This window comes from Humulus lupulus, chromosome 7 (genome assembly GCF_963169125.1).
Source record: "Humulus lupulus chromosome 7, drHumLupu1.1, whole genome shotgun sequence".
Lineage (NCBI taxonomy): Eukaryota > Viridiplantae > Streptophyta > Magnoliopsida > Rosales > Cannabaceae > Humulus > Humulus lupulus.
The window spans coordinates 133,855,548-133,872,367 of NC_084799.1; the positions used below are offsets into that span (position 1 = coordinate 133,855,548).

Here is a 16,820-nt window from a genome sequence, read left to right on the forward strand (position 1 = left end):
CTTGTACTGTACAGCGAAGGGACTGATGATAAAAGTTTGCCTTTAAAACTTATCAGCATCAAATTAATAAATTAATAAATAATGGAAGCCTTTAAAATCAGATGCTAATTAATTGCATTTAAGTGGCCGCTCATCGGATAAAACAAGATAAAAGACACAACTTTACCAAAAAGTATCCATTTATTGCATCTCAGGGATAGTTCGAGGAGGACATTTTGGTCATTTGATAGTGTCAAGAATCTCTCAATATTTTCAATGGATCAAAAAACTGGAGAGCATTGAAACCGAAACCTTCGCCGCGGTCCATTCTGCTCCATCGCCATGTGACCCTCTGAAAACTGCTCTAATTTATTTAATTTTTAATAATCCACCTTGAATACACTAGTACTGAACCTACTTTTTTTTTTTTTTTTTGAAACCACAAGAAACTAATATTAAAAACAGAGTTTTCACATTATTATAACTCGGTCCAAACTTGTCTTCTGATATTTTCTTCCTCTTCGAACGCTTGTTCTTTATTTTTATTTTTAAAATTCGGTACCTAAAAACGAAACCCCAACAAACCCCGAAAATCTCCAATCCATTTTACTTAGTTTTCACTTAATCCCCATACCAAGAACCGAAAGCCCTTCTACAACTACTGCTACTTTTACCAATATCTTATTCTTCTTGTTATCATTATGTCATAGCTTCAATCTTTTTAAATGAGACACTAAGAGATGTTCGAGCAAATAAAAAGACCCCAAAAGATTAACAACAGGGGTTTTTATGTTAAGATGAAACTCTTTCATCACCACCATAAACATGGAAGAACAAAAGAAAAGATCAACTCTTGCTGTTTCTTCAGATACTACAAATGGCTTCTATGGCTCTCTTTGACCCTTTACTTCTTTAGCTCTTATCTCATCACCAACAACAAAAACAACCCTTCTGATAATAGTAATAGCAATATCATTAATAATAAACTCTCCTCTCTGTCCAAAACCCATGTCTTCTCTTCTAAATCCACCATAGTCGCCTCTCGAGCGCTCATAGAGCTCACCGATAACGATTCACTTAAGCCTCATAACGTCAACAGCAACAATGGTACGTTTCCGTATTCCTTACCCTGTATTTATATATTTATATAAATTTATTGTATCTGAATTAGTATTTATTAATATATTTGTTGGCTTAGCAGAGGTATTGAGAAATTTAAAGATTTACGTCTACGACTTGCCTCCAAATTTCAACGCCGACTGGCTCTCCAACGAGCGCTGTAGCAACCACTTGTTCGCCTCTGAGGTCGCCATACACAGAGCTCTATTGACCAGCGATGTACGGACGTTTGACCCTTATGAGGCTGACTTCTTCTTTGTCCCTGTTTACGTTTCCTGCAACTTCAGCACCGTTAATGGCTTCCCGGCCATTGGACACGCCCGCTCTCTCATTTCTTCCGCCATCAACGCCCTCTCATCCGAATACCCGTTCTGGAACCGCTCTGGGGGTTCTGACCACGTCTTCGTCGCCTCTCACGACTTCGGCTCGTGCTTTCACACCATGGTACAAACGTATACGTTTCATTTTTTACATATTAACACAATCCCATTTAATTGAAGATCTGACTTATTTGACATGTTCCTTAATGGGTATGTCGTTTTTTCTTTCTTTCTTTAGGAGAACGTGGCGATTGCGGATGGAGTACCGGCGTTCTTGAAAAACTCCATAATTTTGCAGACATTTGGCGTGACGAACCACCACCCTTGTCAAGACGTGGAGAATGTGGTGATTCCGCCGTTTGTGTCGCCGGAGAGTATACGGAGAACACTCGATAAAGCGCCGGCTAACGGCCGCCGTGACATCTTTGCCTTTTTTAGGGGAAAAATGGAAGTTAATCCCAAAAACGTTAGCGGGCGTTATTACAGCAAGTAAGTTGTCACCACCATATTTAACCTCGAGACCGTAATTTACTACTAAATTATTATGTTATTGATTTTGCTAATAAACCCTCAAACTATTTTCTGTCTTCTATTTTTGACCTTGGATATCATTTATTCGCAGAAAGGTAAGGACGGCGATTTGGAGAAAATTTGGTAATGACCGGAGATTTTACCTACAAAGGCATCGGTTTGCCGGTTACCAGTCAGAGATTGTACGGTCTGTCTTCTGCCTGTGCCCATTGGGGTGGGCCCCATGGAGCCCGAGGCTTGTGGAATCGGTCGTATTGGGTTGCGTGCCGGTAATAATCGCCGATAACATTCGACTGCCGTTTCCTGAGGCGGTCCGCTGGCCGGAGATATCGTTAACGGTGGCGGAAAAGGACGTGGGTAAGCTTGGAAGGATTCTCGAACACGTGGCCGCGACCAACATCTCCGCCATACAGAAGAACCTCATGGACCCCTCGGTCAGGCGGGCCCTTCTGTTCAGTACTCCTATCGAACCAGGGGACGCCACGTGGCAAGTTCTATCCTCTTTGGCGACAATGCTGGACCGGTCCCACCATCGAAGTGTGGCTTCGTCCCAATGAGGTTCGGCCAAGTCTGTGTTGGTGGGCCCATGTTTTGGCATGGGATGGTGAAAAGACCATTGGGGAATGGAGAACAGCTGGATTTTACTTGGACTGCTCGTTTAGGTCATGGGAAGACAGAATTGTTTATGGCAGGTTGGGGGGTATAGTGGGGCCCGGCGGTGCAGCCATTTAAAAGATTTTTCCTTTGGTTAAGAACATGTGAGCCCTAGCTGAGTTGGCGCATTCTTGTTGGCTGCTTTTGCGGTGGCTTCATCGAATATTAATCATTGTATATCTATCTATATACACACATCTGTAACATGTACATGTGGTAGAACAGTTTTAGGCAATGGGTGGAAATAATTGCATTTTTGTAGTATACGATACTCGACTTTATTGTTCATATATAAAATAAATAAATAAATAAATCATATAAGGTACCATGTCGAGTTTGAATGGGTTTATTTGTTTATTTTTCTTTTAACACTTGGGATATGATCATTAGTATACATAAAAGTATATTGGTAAGTGTCTTTGGGAATATGGAAAATATACTTTTCTTCTTTTTTGTATGGAAAAAGACGAAGAATTTAGTAATAAATGGGTTTTTGGAAAAGTTGAAGCTTTTAGTGAGAAAATGTCAGATTGGTATTAATAGAGGGAGGGTTGTGCCGTGCCAGCTGCTGTTTGTCAGAGAGTCATAAAAGACTCGTTTGCTATTTTTTTTAAATTAAAATATATATTTTGAGTTTTGATAATTAATAAAATCGGGGTTTTCAAAAAATAAAAATGATAGGGTCGGTGGTGGGGCCGGTGGTCACAGATACCGGTTATACTAATACTAAGAGTACTCCAATTAACTATTTCATTTTTTTAAATACTTTTAAAATCCATATTTTTTTTTATTTTATTTTTCTATACATTTTTCTTTATTATTTAAATATTATATCTTTAAATATATTTTATTAATTGAAATAAAATAATTAAAAAAATAAAAAATATATACTAAATAAAAGAGAAAACTTATAAAGAAAAATAATATTACTAAAATATTATATAAAAAAATATGTAAATGTTATGTAAATGTAGATATGTATTAATTAGAATTTGTGTATAGCTATTATAAATATATATGTATAAAAGAGCTAATGGAATGTGTTTTTGTGAGTTTTAACTAAATATTATAGAGAAAGTGTATTATAAAATATATCACCAAAACATTTTTTTTTATAATTTACCTCAAATTTTTACATTATACCATATATCAATTTTTCTATTTTTTCTCTACATCATTTAAATATTATATTTTTTAAAAATATTTTATTTATTTTAAAAAGTAAAATAATTAAATATAATAATATCACACTCATATATATACAAAAATTTATAAAAAAATAATAAAATATTTACACATAAAGAAATACTATTCATTTAGATAAAAAAATATAATTTTACATCAACTATTGGGAAGACTAATTAATAAAATTTTCTCCATATTATAAAGAATTAGATATTTTACCTCATCCATTAGAAATACTCTAAAATCTTGCTCATGATTTTAATTTATTATTATTATTATTGACAATTGGAACAATATAAACGGGAGCGTTGGAAGTTTCCAATCAGATCTTGACCAGCAATGGAAACTGAAAAAATAATGGTGATATACTTAAGTGTTATTTTTTCTTAATACATCTATGTTGCACTAAAGAAAATATCTACAATTACTTGAACAAGAGGTCAATGACCACAATGAGCCTTGTAAATACTTGGAACCTGCATTCATGAGCAACTATTTATAAGCCATAGAAATCTAAGGAGGGTTGCCGTCAACATCAGGGCAATCAAGCAAACAATTTGAATTCAAGTTGGTATTTTTAACTATAATGTTACTAGTCAGATTTCACCATTTTGGTGTGTTGGACAATACTCGTGGAGTTGAAAATCTACCCCCCAAAAAAACATTAATTAATGACTTGAAATGGGTCTTTCTTTAATGAATGAAAGCATATCATGTTTTAATTAAATCACAGAATGAGGATAGATGAAAAAAAATCAATTTAAGAGTATATATATATATATGGGAATGATAATAGCGGCCAAAGTCTATGTGATTTTTATAAATATAGCATTTAAGTCTCTTAATTATTTTTTTATTGGTGAAAGTCCCTAAAATTTCATAATCGGTACACAATTTCTTCAAATCGTTATCTTTCATTAAAATTAGGACTAAATATAAATGTTAGAGATTATTGTCGCTAAAAAAGAGAAGACCCGGGACTTAAATGCTTCAATTTTAAATAAACGGGGACTTTGACAGCTAATTTCTATATAATTATTTTTTTTTCAAGAAAATTAAATACTCTAGAATTAATATATAAAAAAATTCTTAGATATTTTAAAGAGCTATTAATTACCCTAGACAAGTTGTCGTTCTACCACAGTATAATTTTATATTAATTTTTTTAATTACAAAATTAAGACAATTTTTTTTACAATATATCATTTTCTCTATTTTTTTCTTTACATTATTTAAATATTATGTCTTTAAATATTTTTATTAATTAAAATAATAAAAAAGAATAAAAAAAACTAATAAATTTGGTGAGAGCTCCTTTAAACATTTTTTTTTTGAAAAAATATGTATTCAATTTTATTTCTCTCCAATTTTATTCTTTTTTATTTTTTATTTTTTATTTTCAATATTTTAATTAATAAACATGTTTAAAAATATAATATTTAAATAATATAAATAAAAAATAATAGAGAAACTAATATATGACTTAGTATAAAAAAATTATTTATCTTAATTTTGTAATTAAAAAAATTAATGTTAGATTATACAGTGGTAACATAATTTGTCTAGGGTAGTTAATAGCCCCTTAAAAAAATCTAAGAAAAAAAATACATTTTATATGTTAATTATAGAATATTTGATATTTTTTAAAAAGAATTATAGGGAAATTGATGGCTAAAGTTTTTATTATTTAAAAATTTAAGTATTTAAGTTCTTAAATTTTTATTTTTTGGCAGCAATAGTCTCTAACATTCATGTTTAGTCCCTGTTTCAACGGATGGATAACGGTTTGAGAAAAATGTACATTAATTGTATACCATTAGAGACTCTTACAAGTATAAACTATCTTTTTAAGTTATATATAAACTATGAAAATGAAGCTTAACTCATTCCCTCATTCTTAAATTGTAAAGAGCGAGTCTCAAGAATTTGGCACGTGATCTACCATAACATTAATAAGTTTATATAATTTATGTTTACTAAACTATGGGTTTGCCACGCGGGCATTCAAATGGAGTCTCTCATGTAAAGTGACACTGCCCCCTCAAAGACTAGTTTAACATGATATTTGGTGTGCATCATACCTTTTTCAACTTTTAACTATTAAAAAAAAAATCTAAATTTTGGGTTGCCTTTTTGATGCTTTGCTGTCCATATGCAAATAACAGATAGGTTTTATTATGCCAAAAGATTCTTTCTTTTCGGGTTATGAAAATGAATGTATTGTGTATGGTTCTCGCTGTCAATGTGAAGTGTCAAGTGGAACCTATTATCTATACGTTGGATTTTTAATTTTTTTTTAAACCAATGGAAAATTGTCCAAGTTGAATCAGCGTGTTTCATTATATATAAATATTATTATTATTTTTTTGGTGTGAAACGCATGAACAATGTTTTTATAGGTCAACATTTTTGGGCACAAAACCACTTTTTATTGGTCTTTTTTTTTTCCGGGAATAATCACAAGTAGTGGAATAGGGGGAAAAAGAAAAAGAGAAAAGAAAGTTGAAATTTTTAGTTGTGATGTTTAATTAATTCATTTAAAATATAGAAGTAAAAAATATTAAAACATTCCGACCTACCGGATTCGAACCAGTGACCTAAGGATGATCTGCTTAACAACTACAGTCCTCCGCTCTGCCAACTGAGCTAAGGTCGGATTTGATACACTGGCATTCATAAATTATATATTAAACAAAATAAATAAAATCCAAATTCAATTTAACATTGTATTACAGTTAGGAAATTTAAAAAAAATTAAAAATAAATAATACTTGACTTTGCCAAAAAAACATAATTTTTTACGTTCTAACAAAGGTTTTTTTTTTCTTATTTGTGTTGTTTTTAAGTTTTTTTTTTTATAGATAATTTTAGGTTTTTTGGGTTTATGTTTACATGATGTATTTGTTCTTTGTGGTGTTTTCAAGTTTTTTTTTTTTTTTTTGTTTATTTTGAGTTGATGTAGTGAGTTGTTGTTGAGTTATTTTTTACTTGATTCTTAATTATTTTTTTAGTTACTTTTTCTAAAATTGTATTTTTGTAATTATAAAACTTTAAAATCATATTTTTTAAAATTTGAGTTAATAAAATTGAAAAAAAGAATCAGCGATCGTAAATATATGTATATATATATATATATGCATTTAACAAAAAACCCTTATAGTTTTATCTGCTAATCAAAAGTATTATATTGTAACCACTCTAGATGTTGACTCGTTTTTCGTCAACTCACACGGAGTGGTAAATGAAGAGTTGTTTGTGTGTAATATCTCAGAACATATCTTTAATGATGAATAGTATTGACTGCATTTTTTTCCATCAACTTAATCCGATATTTTAAAGAAAATAATAGAAAAGCACAATGATTTTACGTGGTTCAAGCAATAAAAAAGCCCTAGTCCATGAGTCTCTGGTATTTAGTGAGCTTGAAGCTTGTTTGAGCAAGCTCCAATGGTGGTTCTCAGCCATCGTATATATTGTACTGAGTTAGTTTCTCTCTCTAAAATCTAGACCATTTACACGGAGATACCCCAACCCTATTTATAAAAGTTGGCGTCATTAATGTCAATAATGTATTATTAATACAAATTTCCCCAATATTGGGGTATTAATGCTGAATTAATACAAAAAGGGCTGCACTAAATAGAGACTACGACCTAGGCAGATTGCACATGGCCCATTGCAGAAAGTTGTTTACCAGCTTTATGGGAAACATGCCTTTGACAGTGTTAAGGTACGGCTGTACGTTTCTCCATGTTAGGCGGTGTAGTGGAGAACGTGGATTGTCGAGTGTGTGACTCGACACCATTACTCGAGGCTCTTTAAAAGGTTGTCAGACGATCTTCTAGTGGCTCATATTCACAGTGATTGACACCTAGCAGCTCTTCTAGATCCCGAAGAAAAAAATCCTAGACTTGGAGAACAGCTGACTGAAGAAGGTGCGGGGATCTCTAAAATGGTCCTCGGGGCGTGGCCTCCCTTGGAGACATCCGCGTCTAGCTGATCCATGGTACCTGGAGGAGTTCACACTCCGAGAACATCATGTCTTGTCTTGTCGTTAATTACTACTATTTGTCACGTGCCTAGTGGTAAAAACACATACAACATTTGCACCCCAAGTCTTCACTCGTCCTCGGGCAGTGGAGACTTAGACTGGGAGGAGTAATTTGAAAGGTCTTCGAGGGGAGAAGTTTGGGCTTCTCTTGACGTCACTCTGGAAAGTCACGCCACATGTTGACTCCCTATTTATGGGCCCATTAATCTGTGCAATTAATGAGGGGTCAACTCCACGACCCAAAACGTCCAATTCGTACCCTAGGCAATCCTTCACCCCATGCCCAAGGCATCCTTTTCCTATGCTAATGATCACGATCCATGCCTCTTGGATCCTGACTATTGGATTGTTCTCGAGTACCTACGTCATAGGTAATCCGACGGTCGGGGTGGGGTTGCTTCCACCCCAAGTTCTTTGAGTATAAAAACTCGAGAATCGCCTCTCAGTATGCACCATAGCCATTCAAAATTCAAAATCTCCAAACTAAAAAACTCTCTCTTCTTTCTCAAGCTTCCCAGACCTTCAACCATTTCTGAGTTTTCTCTACAATTCTGGACCATTAGCGAGAATCGTCCTATTTCTGGGTAAACGACAAGCGATTCTTCAGAGTTCGAACTCGTTTAAACACCCATCGACACTATATCTCGAGTAAGTATTTACTGGTTTTATGTTCGGCTTCACATTTGCGTCTAGTTTCATTTGAGAGTTTAGGTGCATGCTTAGGACACATGCTTTTTGTGGCACTTGAGGGGCTATTTTGACCTTTTATAGGTCTTTTTAGCCATATTTTAACGTTAGAAGTGGTCAAAATGGCCTACTGCACACCTTATGCAACTTTTGCCTTTCTGGGCATTCGATCGGAATCAGGAACATTCTTAGATTTTGACGATGTTCATAATCTCCGGTGGTGCTTTTTGGTGCCGACTCCTTGGCTCCGAGGACACCCCAAGTCCTTAGAAATTCTTTCCTCTCTTCTCCCCGAGCAGTAGTCTTAGGGGTTCTTGTTTTGACCCATCTTTCTTCGGGCCAAGAAGCCTAACTTCTTGGTTTGTTATTTCAGATATTTGAGGAGCTTCACCAACTACACAAACAAGGGTTCTACGCCTTCAAGAAGCTGGGAAAAACCTCGAAAATGGGAAATGAGTGGCTAGTAGCAGTTAAGCCCTCGTAGTACGAGGGGAGCCCGCCCCGGCGGTGACAAGACCCCTTTGAGTTGGCATCTCAGAGGAAGAAGCCAATAAGGGTCCAATGCCAATGGACAAACCTTACACCATTGATTGGTAAATTATGATACGCAAGTATACACAATCGATTTAAGTAATATAGATAGTAAATAAGAATTGTTCCCACAGAGACTATAACCCAATTACCAATAATTGCTCTTTACTTTCTGTTTGGCAAGTAAAATTAAGATGAATAAATCTAACTACAAACACAATTTAAATAACTGTAAACAAAACAATTAATCAAAGGATAAAAATCAATAATAAAAATACCTAGGGTATTAACTTCATCAACTTTTTATTATATTAAATTTACTAATCAGTTCTAAATCTCTTTCTTCCTATTCTAATAGTAGGTTAGCAAAAATAAATTCTTATTCTTTTTCAAGATTTAAGATCTCAACCTATATGCATGTTTTCTACATCTCTGTGATAAACTTAAACACATAGCAGACATTAAGCATAGAAACTTAATTGCTACACAAGCCATACATGTACTTTCGTCCAATATGTAACCTATGTTTATATAACGATAGCAAATTCAATTCGCATATTTCGAATTATGAATCAAAATCATAAATCAAGCATATATTGATTAGATATTTACTAGCATTAAGCAAACATTATATAGATTAGAAGAAGAAGAAGAATCAACAAAACATCATAATAACATTAAATAGAAATCCAAGTGACTACATTAAAACCCCTAGAGAAAGAATTTAGTTCACATCAGGCATGACTAAAACAACAAAATAATTATTCAGAAACATAAAATTCAAAAGCTTGAAGAAGAAATAAAAATATGCAATTGCAGAAAACAAAGTTTCAAAATCATAATTGCTCTCAAAATTCGTAATTAAAAATCTGACCTAAACCTAATTAAAACCAAAAGTCTGAATTTATATAAAATTAAAAATCGAATTCCTTTTTTTTTTCAAAGGCAGGCTGCGACTTGGCCTTTCTTAAGTCATGGCTCGTGTTGTAACGCCCCAACTCCAGGGACCGTTACGGTGTGCCTTGTAAACAGTGCTAAACTCGCTAATCGAGTCATTTGGCCAAAATCGTGTAACTAAGTATGATTAGCGGTTTAGGGATTAAAAATTTTGGTTAAGATGTAACGTTTCACTAGAACGTTTAGTATATACATTGGGATCCCAAAAATATAATTTCAAAGTCTATTACAGATAGATATTTACAACAGGCCGTTCTAAGCGGCAAAACAGGGTTCAACCCTAGTTCCTCTTTAAACCTCGGCCATGGCGGACGAGCAGCTGCATATGTACACATCATCACCTAAGCTCTCCAACTCAAGGATGGTTCAGCTTCCCTCTTGCCTTTACCTGCACCACGTAGCACCCGTGAGCCGAAGCCCAGCAAGAAAACACAATAAAGCATGACATAATATCAACAATAATCATAATAGCCAATCAGAACCAGTGGTCCAAAACGGATAGGTGACAATAGCCAAAAGTCACAGCAATGGGTACAACTCCCTCTAGCCATGTGACGATAGGGTCACCAGGGCTTAATTGATAAGTGGTTCTTCCATGAGTTTGATCAGGATAGGTGCATGGTGATTGGTCACCAACATAACCATCCTCCCGACTCTAGAGTCGTAACTAAGGACAGCGTCCCCCAGCCATGTGACAAACAGTCACCGGGGTCATATACCTTGGCTGAAAACATCTGGTTTTAGACCAGGTAAGTGCTTATAGTTCTCATTGACCTTCCGGTCAGTCCAGCATTAATACCCTATATGGGTCATTCAATGCCAACCTTGATTAGATCTAATCTTCACTTGGCCCGGCGTTCACGATGCACTGCCACTTTTGACTCTTGGGTCGGTGAAACACGACCAGTGCGCAACCTGTGGTGAACTTAACTAATAAGTCACAACTTCACAGACGGATCCAACACCATTGCCGATTCTGACTAATAAGCCAGCGCCATACACAGGTAAGCCATGCCACCAAACATATATCACATGTCCAATATCTATAAACAAGGCATTCAGCATGCTTACTTAACAGGTACTAGTACAATTAGGACCATGCACAACACAGAGGCTCAAGCTCTGAACAACATCATACCCTGCATACAAAGCATGTCCTAATCACATGTTTCTCGTGCGTCACACGCATCATACTTAACAATCCAACATGCACCAATAACCGCCATGCATATCACGTTCAACAATTAACCAACATGCATCAGGAACAGCCATGCATGTCATACTTATTAATCAACCCGCATGCATCAAGAATAGTCATGCATGTCAAATATACACAGGGTGCAGTTTTCTTACCTCTGGTTCGAGTGAGAATTATTATATGAACGACCCCTGAGAACGATCAACCTTTAAATTCCTTGACGGTCACCCGGTCATAACCAAAATACAGGATTCATCAATAAAAATGATAACTGAGGGTTCCCAAACCAAAACCCAGCTTTCGAGACATCAAACACTACCCAACCGGGTACTAGGTTCAACTCCGAGGCCTAAGGTTTGAATCCCCAAGCTAAAAGCATGATTCTGGCCAAAATGACCCTAAGGACCGCGGCCCTCCCCAGCTGCGCCGCGGCGCGCCCTTCAGACAGAGGCACACCACCCTGCCAGACGCCAAGGGCCGCGGCGCACCACAGCCGCGGCGCAGCGCCCAGCCCAGACCAGGCAAAATGACAGCACGCACACCAGATTTTTCCCCTACGTTTTCCCTTGGAACCAAACCCTCTAATCAACTCCAAACCTTCTCCAAACACTCAATTAAACCTCTGAGCATCACCCATAACTTCCCCTCATCAAAACCCAACCTAAACATCAATTAAAACCTCTTCAAATCCAATCTTCCAACAAGAATCAAAAGCTGAATAACTAAAGGGAAAAACAGAGCACAATCTGAATTTAATGACTAGAACTCACCTTAAAACCAGCTTTGAACCTTCCTCAATGGTTCAACCAAGTCCACAACCTCAGCCCTTGGATTTCTTAGCTTAATACCCCACTTTGAGCTCAAGAACACCAAAGAAGAATATGGAGAAGGGTGGTGCACGGGAAGGAGAAAGACACTCTGTTTTGGCTCTGTTTAATTCCACATGCTTCTACAGCCAACAGCCAACTTAAGTCATACAAATCCAAACCTAAATGACCAAAATACCCTTAAGTCACTTATATCCTCTAAAACCATTTCAAGGGTAAAATTGGTACTTCCACTTATCCCGTTAATCATAATTAACGCTTCCCAATTCCCGCTAATCTCAATATTCTCAAACATCAATAAATTATATCCCATCACCCTTTAATTCCCGGTAATGTTCTAGTCATCAAAATGACCCCGAGACTCACCCCGAACCTAAACCCGTTATGACTAGACCGAACACTTACATCTCATGATCGTCTCATGCCGAATAGCTCGAACCAATCCACCTTATAATGTGGCTATATTAATTAATCACAACCATGCACCCATAATACACAATTACACCCACAGCGGCCAAATTACCAAAATTCCCCCATAATTAAAATATGAACCCATATGCATGCATTCACCATCATATAATAATATAATTCACGTAAACATGCATATAATCATTAAATACCATAATAAATCAATTATGGCCCTCCCGGCCTCCTAATCAAGGTTCTAAACCTTATTAGGAAATTTGGGGCATTACACGTGTCTTCTTTAAAGCACTTCAAAATATGGTTAGGTCTTCAGGCGATGCGACCCTCTTCACCCAGGTCGCAGCCCGCGTCTTGATGCGCCTCCTAGGAACGCCTCTGACTCTTCTAGTGCGATGACTCTATTGGCCAAGTTGCGGCTCTAATTCCTTTAAGCAAACCCGCAACCTTTGACTTTGCTAGAGTTTTTTACATCCTTCCTTCATCCAAAACCTATTGTAACTCATCCCTTACGCCAATTTGAATCGAATGACCACCAAAAGCTCCATTTTCCACCATTTCCTCTTCTTTACACATTTAAATCATGATTCATAACACCCACCTACAACTGAGACAAACAAATGCGTAATCTTGCACAAAACAAACAAAAAGACTCAAGATTACCACAAAAAAAACACTAAAATGGAGTTATCAAACCCCCAAACTTAATCTTCGCTTGCCCTCGAACAATGGACTCAAAACGAACCTAGACTCTAACAAGAAAGACAACATCGGACAACACACACAACATGAATTATACAAACAACAACACTGATGCCTCAAAATCATGAATACTAATCATATAATTCTCAAAAAACTACTCAACTGTTTATGCAATCCAGAATTTCGATCAACACACTCCATCAACACACTTTAGTCTGCTAACATTTTGGATTACCAAGTCACGATCATTAAATAAACATATTTGAAATCAATTATGCCAACCAAATTCTTTCCAATCAATCCATTCAAACCAAATAATTCCATAAGCTCACTTACTTTCTATTCTCCACTAATATAAATCATGATATGCATAAGAATCAATAGGACTTATATATGCTTGCAATGATAGCTTAGGTAAAGGTAGATGAGAAAGTAATTTTTAAGCTCACTACAATCTAAGCACATGACCAAAAATCACAGACTTTAATCCCATAATATATATAATCCCATAATCCCCTTCTTGATTCTATTTAGAGAGATATATAATATATATATATTTTTCTTTTGCATATGATAACTACACTCCCACAAAATTGTTTCTTTTAGATATTCATTTTTGGAGTGTAATTTTTATTGTTATTATTTTTATTTTATATATATATTCTCTCTAATCTTTTGCACTTTTCATTTTCTAATCCCACTATATTTACAAACAATCTCCATTACAAATCAATCCCCATAACTTTTTTCTCAATCATGTGCTCATAGTATACTAGGGATGGATATCTAAACAAGTTTCAAATATTAGGCTTAAATAGTGGCTTAAAACAAAAAGATACAATATTAAGCTCAAAGGGTTAATCAAAGGATCAATTAATTTCAGGTTGGCCAGAAAATCTCAAACGTTCCAAATGATAGCCTAAATCATATTCCTAAGCATACATGATATATTATTTCGCCTCAAATAACAAGTAAGCAAGTTCTAGAATTGTAAAAAATAATTTCCACTTTCCATTCATCAATCCACAAACCAATTCCAGCAAGCATAATCAATATCAAAAACATAAATTCAAACATTATGACAAGATATTCAACAAATGTTGCCTAAACTAAAATGAACTAACAGAGTGTTCAATCAAGCACACAAATTTTTTCAGATTTCACTTTCGTTGGATTATACTCATAACATTCACTTTGTTCTCATTGGCACTTGTTGTCAACCATCATTCATGTTGGTCTCACTACACACTAAAACAAAACTCTACACCAAACAACGACACACAAGCACACAACAAAACAACACAAACAAAATGAACGGAAAATAAGCTCCCTCCCCCAAACTTAATCTAAACATGGTCCCCAACGTTTAAAAATAAGTAAAGAAAGAACACTTACCTGCTACAAATCATGTAAATATGGTGGTGGGTCTTGGAAAGTTACCAATAGCCTGTGCCTGTTCCAAAGGCATACTGTTCACATTTGTTGAGCAACTACCAGTGCTCGGGCATAGCTCATAAGAATACGGACCCCCACAAATCTCACAACTCATTACATTCTGTACTTGCATTGCTTGGGCGGCGAGGTTATTATGCTGCAATTTCTTGGTTAGAGGATGTCACTTGAGTGATCAATAAAGCAATAGGATCGACCTTTAAGACTCCTGCCACCTTCTTATTCTCACACTCAGTGGGCCAATTGTAGTTATTCATGGCCATCTCTTCCAGTAATTCATAAGCTTCATTAGCATTTTTTCTCATGAACGCTCCTCCCGATGCTGCATCAATAATTGTCCTTGTATTTCCCCCCAAACCATTGTAAAACGTGTGCACCAACAACCACTTCTCTATTCCATGATGTGGGTACTTCCTTTGCAACTCTTTAAAACATTCCCACACATCATATAAAGACTCCCCATCCAACTGATGAAAGTTATTAATTTCTCCTCTATATTGGGTTGACTTCGCAGGAGGAAAATATTTACCAAGGAATTTCTGAGCCAAGTCTTCCCAAGTGTCTATAGAGTTGGCTTGTAATGAATTTAACGAAGTCTTAGCTCTGTCTCTTAACGAAAATGGGAATAATATTATTCTGACAACATCGTTACTCACCCCGTTCATTTTGAATGTTGCACATAGCTCTAAAAAATTGGTGATATGGAGATTCAGATTCTCATTTGGTAATCCCCTGAATTCTACACAATTCTGTACCATCTGAATGATCGAGGGTTTTTTCTCAAAATTATATGCCTCTACAGTAGGAGGACAATAACTTGAATGGATCCCCGTAACAGTAGGGAGTGCATAATTTCTCAATGGCGGGTCACCCTCAGCTGTTACGTTACCCGCATTACCCAGATTTTCATTGTTGTTGACACCGTTATTCGCGTTCTCAACCATGGCGAAATCCAGCCTTTTTTTATCTTTCAGTTTTGTCTACACGTTCTCTCAATTTCAAGATCTACCGGTATGAGTTCCTTTTGACTACTTCCCCGCATATACCAATAATTCCTGAAACACAATACAGTCACAATCCGAATGAGTACTTAAAGTAAAATCCAAAGTAGAACAAAAAGCAATTAATTTTGATATTGGATATTAGTCCTCGGAAATGACACCAAAAACTTGATTGATAAATTGTGATACGCAAGTATACACAATCGATTCAAGTAATATAGATAGTAAATAAGAATCGTTCCCACAGAGTCTATAACCCAATTACCAATAATTGCTCTTTACTTTCTATTTGGCAAGTAAACTTAAGATGAATAAATCTAACTACAAACACAATTTAAATAACTGCAAACAAAATAATTAATCAAAGGATAAAAATCAATAGTAAAAAGACCTAAGGTATTAAATTCATCAAATTTTCATTCTATTATTTTTACTAATCAATTCTAAATCTCTTTCTTCCTATTCTAATAGTAGGTTAGCAAAAATCGATTCCTATTCTTTTTCAAGATATAAGATCTCAACTTATATGAAGGTTTTCTACATCTCTGTGATAAACATAAATACATATCATGCATTAAGCATAGAAACCTAATTGCCACACAAGCCATCCAAGTACTTTCATCCAATATGTAACCTATGTCTATATAACGATAGCATATTCAATTCGCATCTTTCGAATTTTGAATCAAAATCTTAAATCAAGAAAATAGTGATTAGATATTTACTAGCATTAAGCAAACATTATATAGATTAGAATAAGAAGAATGAATAGAACATCATAATAACATTAAATAGAAATCCAAGTGACTACATTAAAACCCTAGAGAAAGAATTTAGTTCATATCAAACATGACTAAAAAACAAAATAATTATTTAGAAACATAAAATTCAAAAGCTTGAAGAAGATTTAAAAATATGCAATTGCAGAAAAAAAGTCTCAGAATCAGAACTGCTCTCAAAATTCGTAATTAAAAATCTTACCCAAACCTAATTAAAAACTAAAGTATGAATTTATATAAAATAAAAAACTAAATTCCTTTTTTTCAAAGGCGGGTCGTGACTTGGCCTTTCTTAAGTCGCGACCCGTGTCTTCTTTAAAGAACTTCAAAATCTGGTAAGGTCTTTAGGCGTCGCGACCCTCTTCACCCAGGTCGCGGCCTGCTTCTTGATGCGCCTCCTAGGAATGCCTCTGACTCTTCTAGT

The 16,820-nt window shown here is 35.3% G+C and overlaps 1 protein-coding gene and 2 non-coding genes across 3 annotated transcripts; 2 read left to right on the plus strand and 1 right to left on the minus strand.

The window, feature by feature from the left end:
* The first annotated feature begins 284 nt into the window (after positions 1-284).
* LOC133788642 (probable glucuronoxylan glucuronosyltransferase IRX7) lies at positions 285-2,937 on the plus strand. Its single transcript, XM_062226199.1, has 4 exons — positions 285-1,086; positions 1,181-1,542; positions 1,657-1,907; positions 2,041-2,937. The coding sequence occupies exons 1-4, from the start codon at positions 720-722 to the stop codon at positions 2,504-2,506; spliced, it is 1,446 nt and encodes a 481-aa protein (XP_062082183.1). The 5' UTR covers positions 285-719; the 3' UTR covers positions 2,507-2,937.
* A 3,420-nt stretch (positions 2,938-6,357) lies between these two features.
* TRNAY-GUA (transfer RNA tyrosine (anticodon GUA)) lies at positions 6,358-6,444 on the minus strand. The gene is given in 2 exon segments: positions 6,358-6,393; positions 6,408-6,444. It is a non-coding gene; the product is annotated as a tRNA-Tyr (tRNA).
* An 8,565-nt stretch (positions 6,445-15,009) lies between these two features.
* Positions 15,010-15,115, plus strand: LOC133793249 (small nucleolar RNA R71). The gene has a single exon (XR_009874703.1). It is a non-coding gene; the product is annotated as a small nucleolar RNA R71 (small nucleolar RNA).
* Positions 15,116-16,820: the final 1,705 nt, after the last annotated feature.

Coding starts and splice junctions, on each gene's coding strand:
- LOC133788642 (XM_062226199.1), top strand. CDS start 720: ATGTTCGAGCAAATAAAAAGACCCCAAAAGATTAACAACAGGGGTTTT. Junction 1,087..1,180: donor TAACGTCAACAGCAACAATG/GTACGTTTCCGT, acceptor TTGGCTTAGCAG/AGGTATTGAGAAATTTAAAG. Junction 1,908..2,040: donor AGCGGGCGTTATTACAGCAA/GTAAGTTGTCAC, acceptor ATTTATTCGCAG/AAAGGTAAGGACGGCGATTT.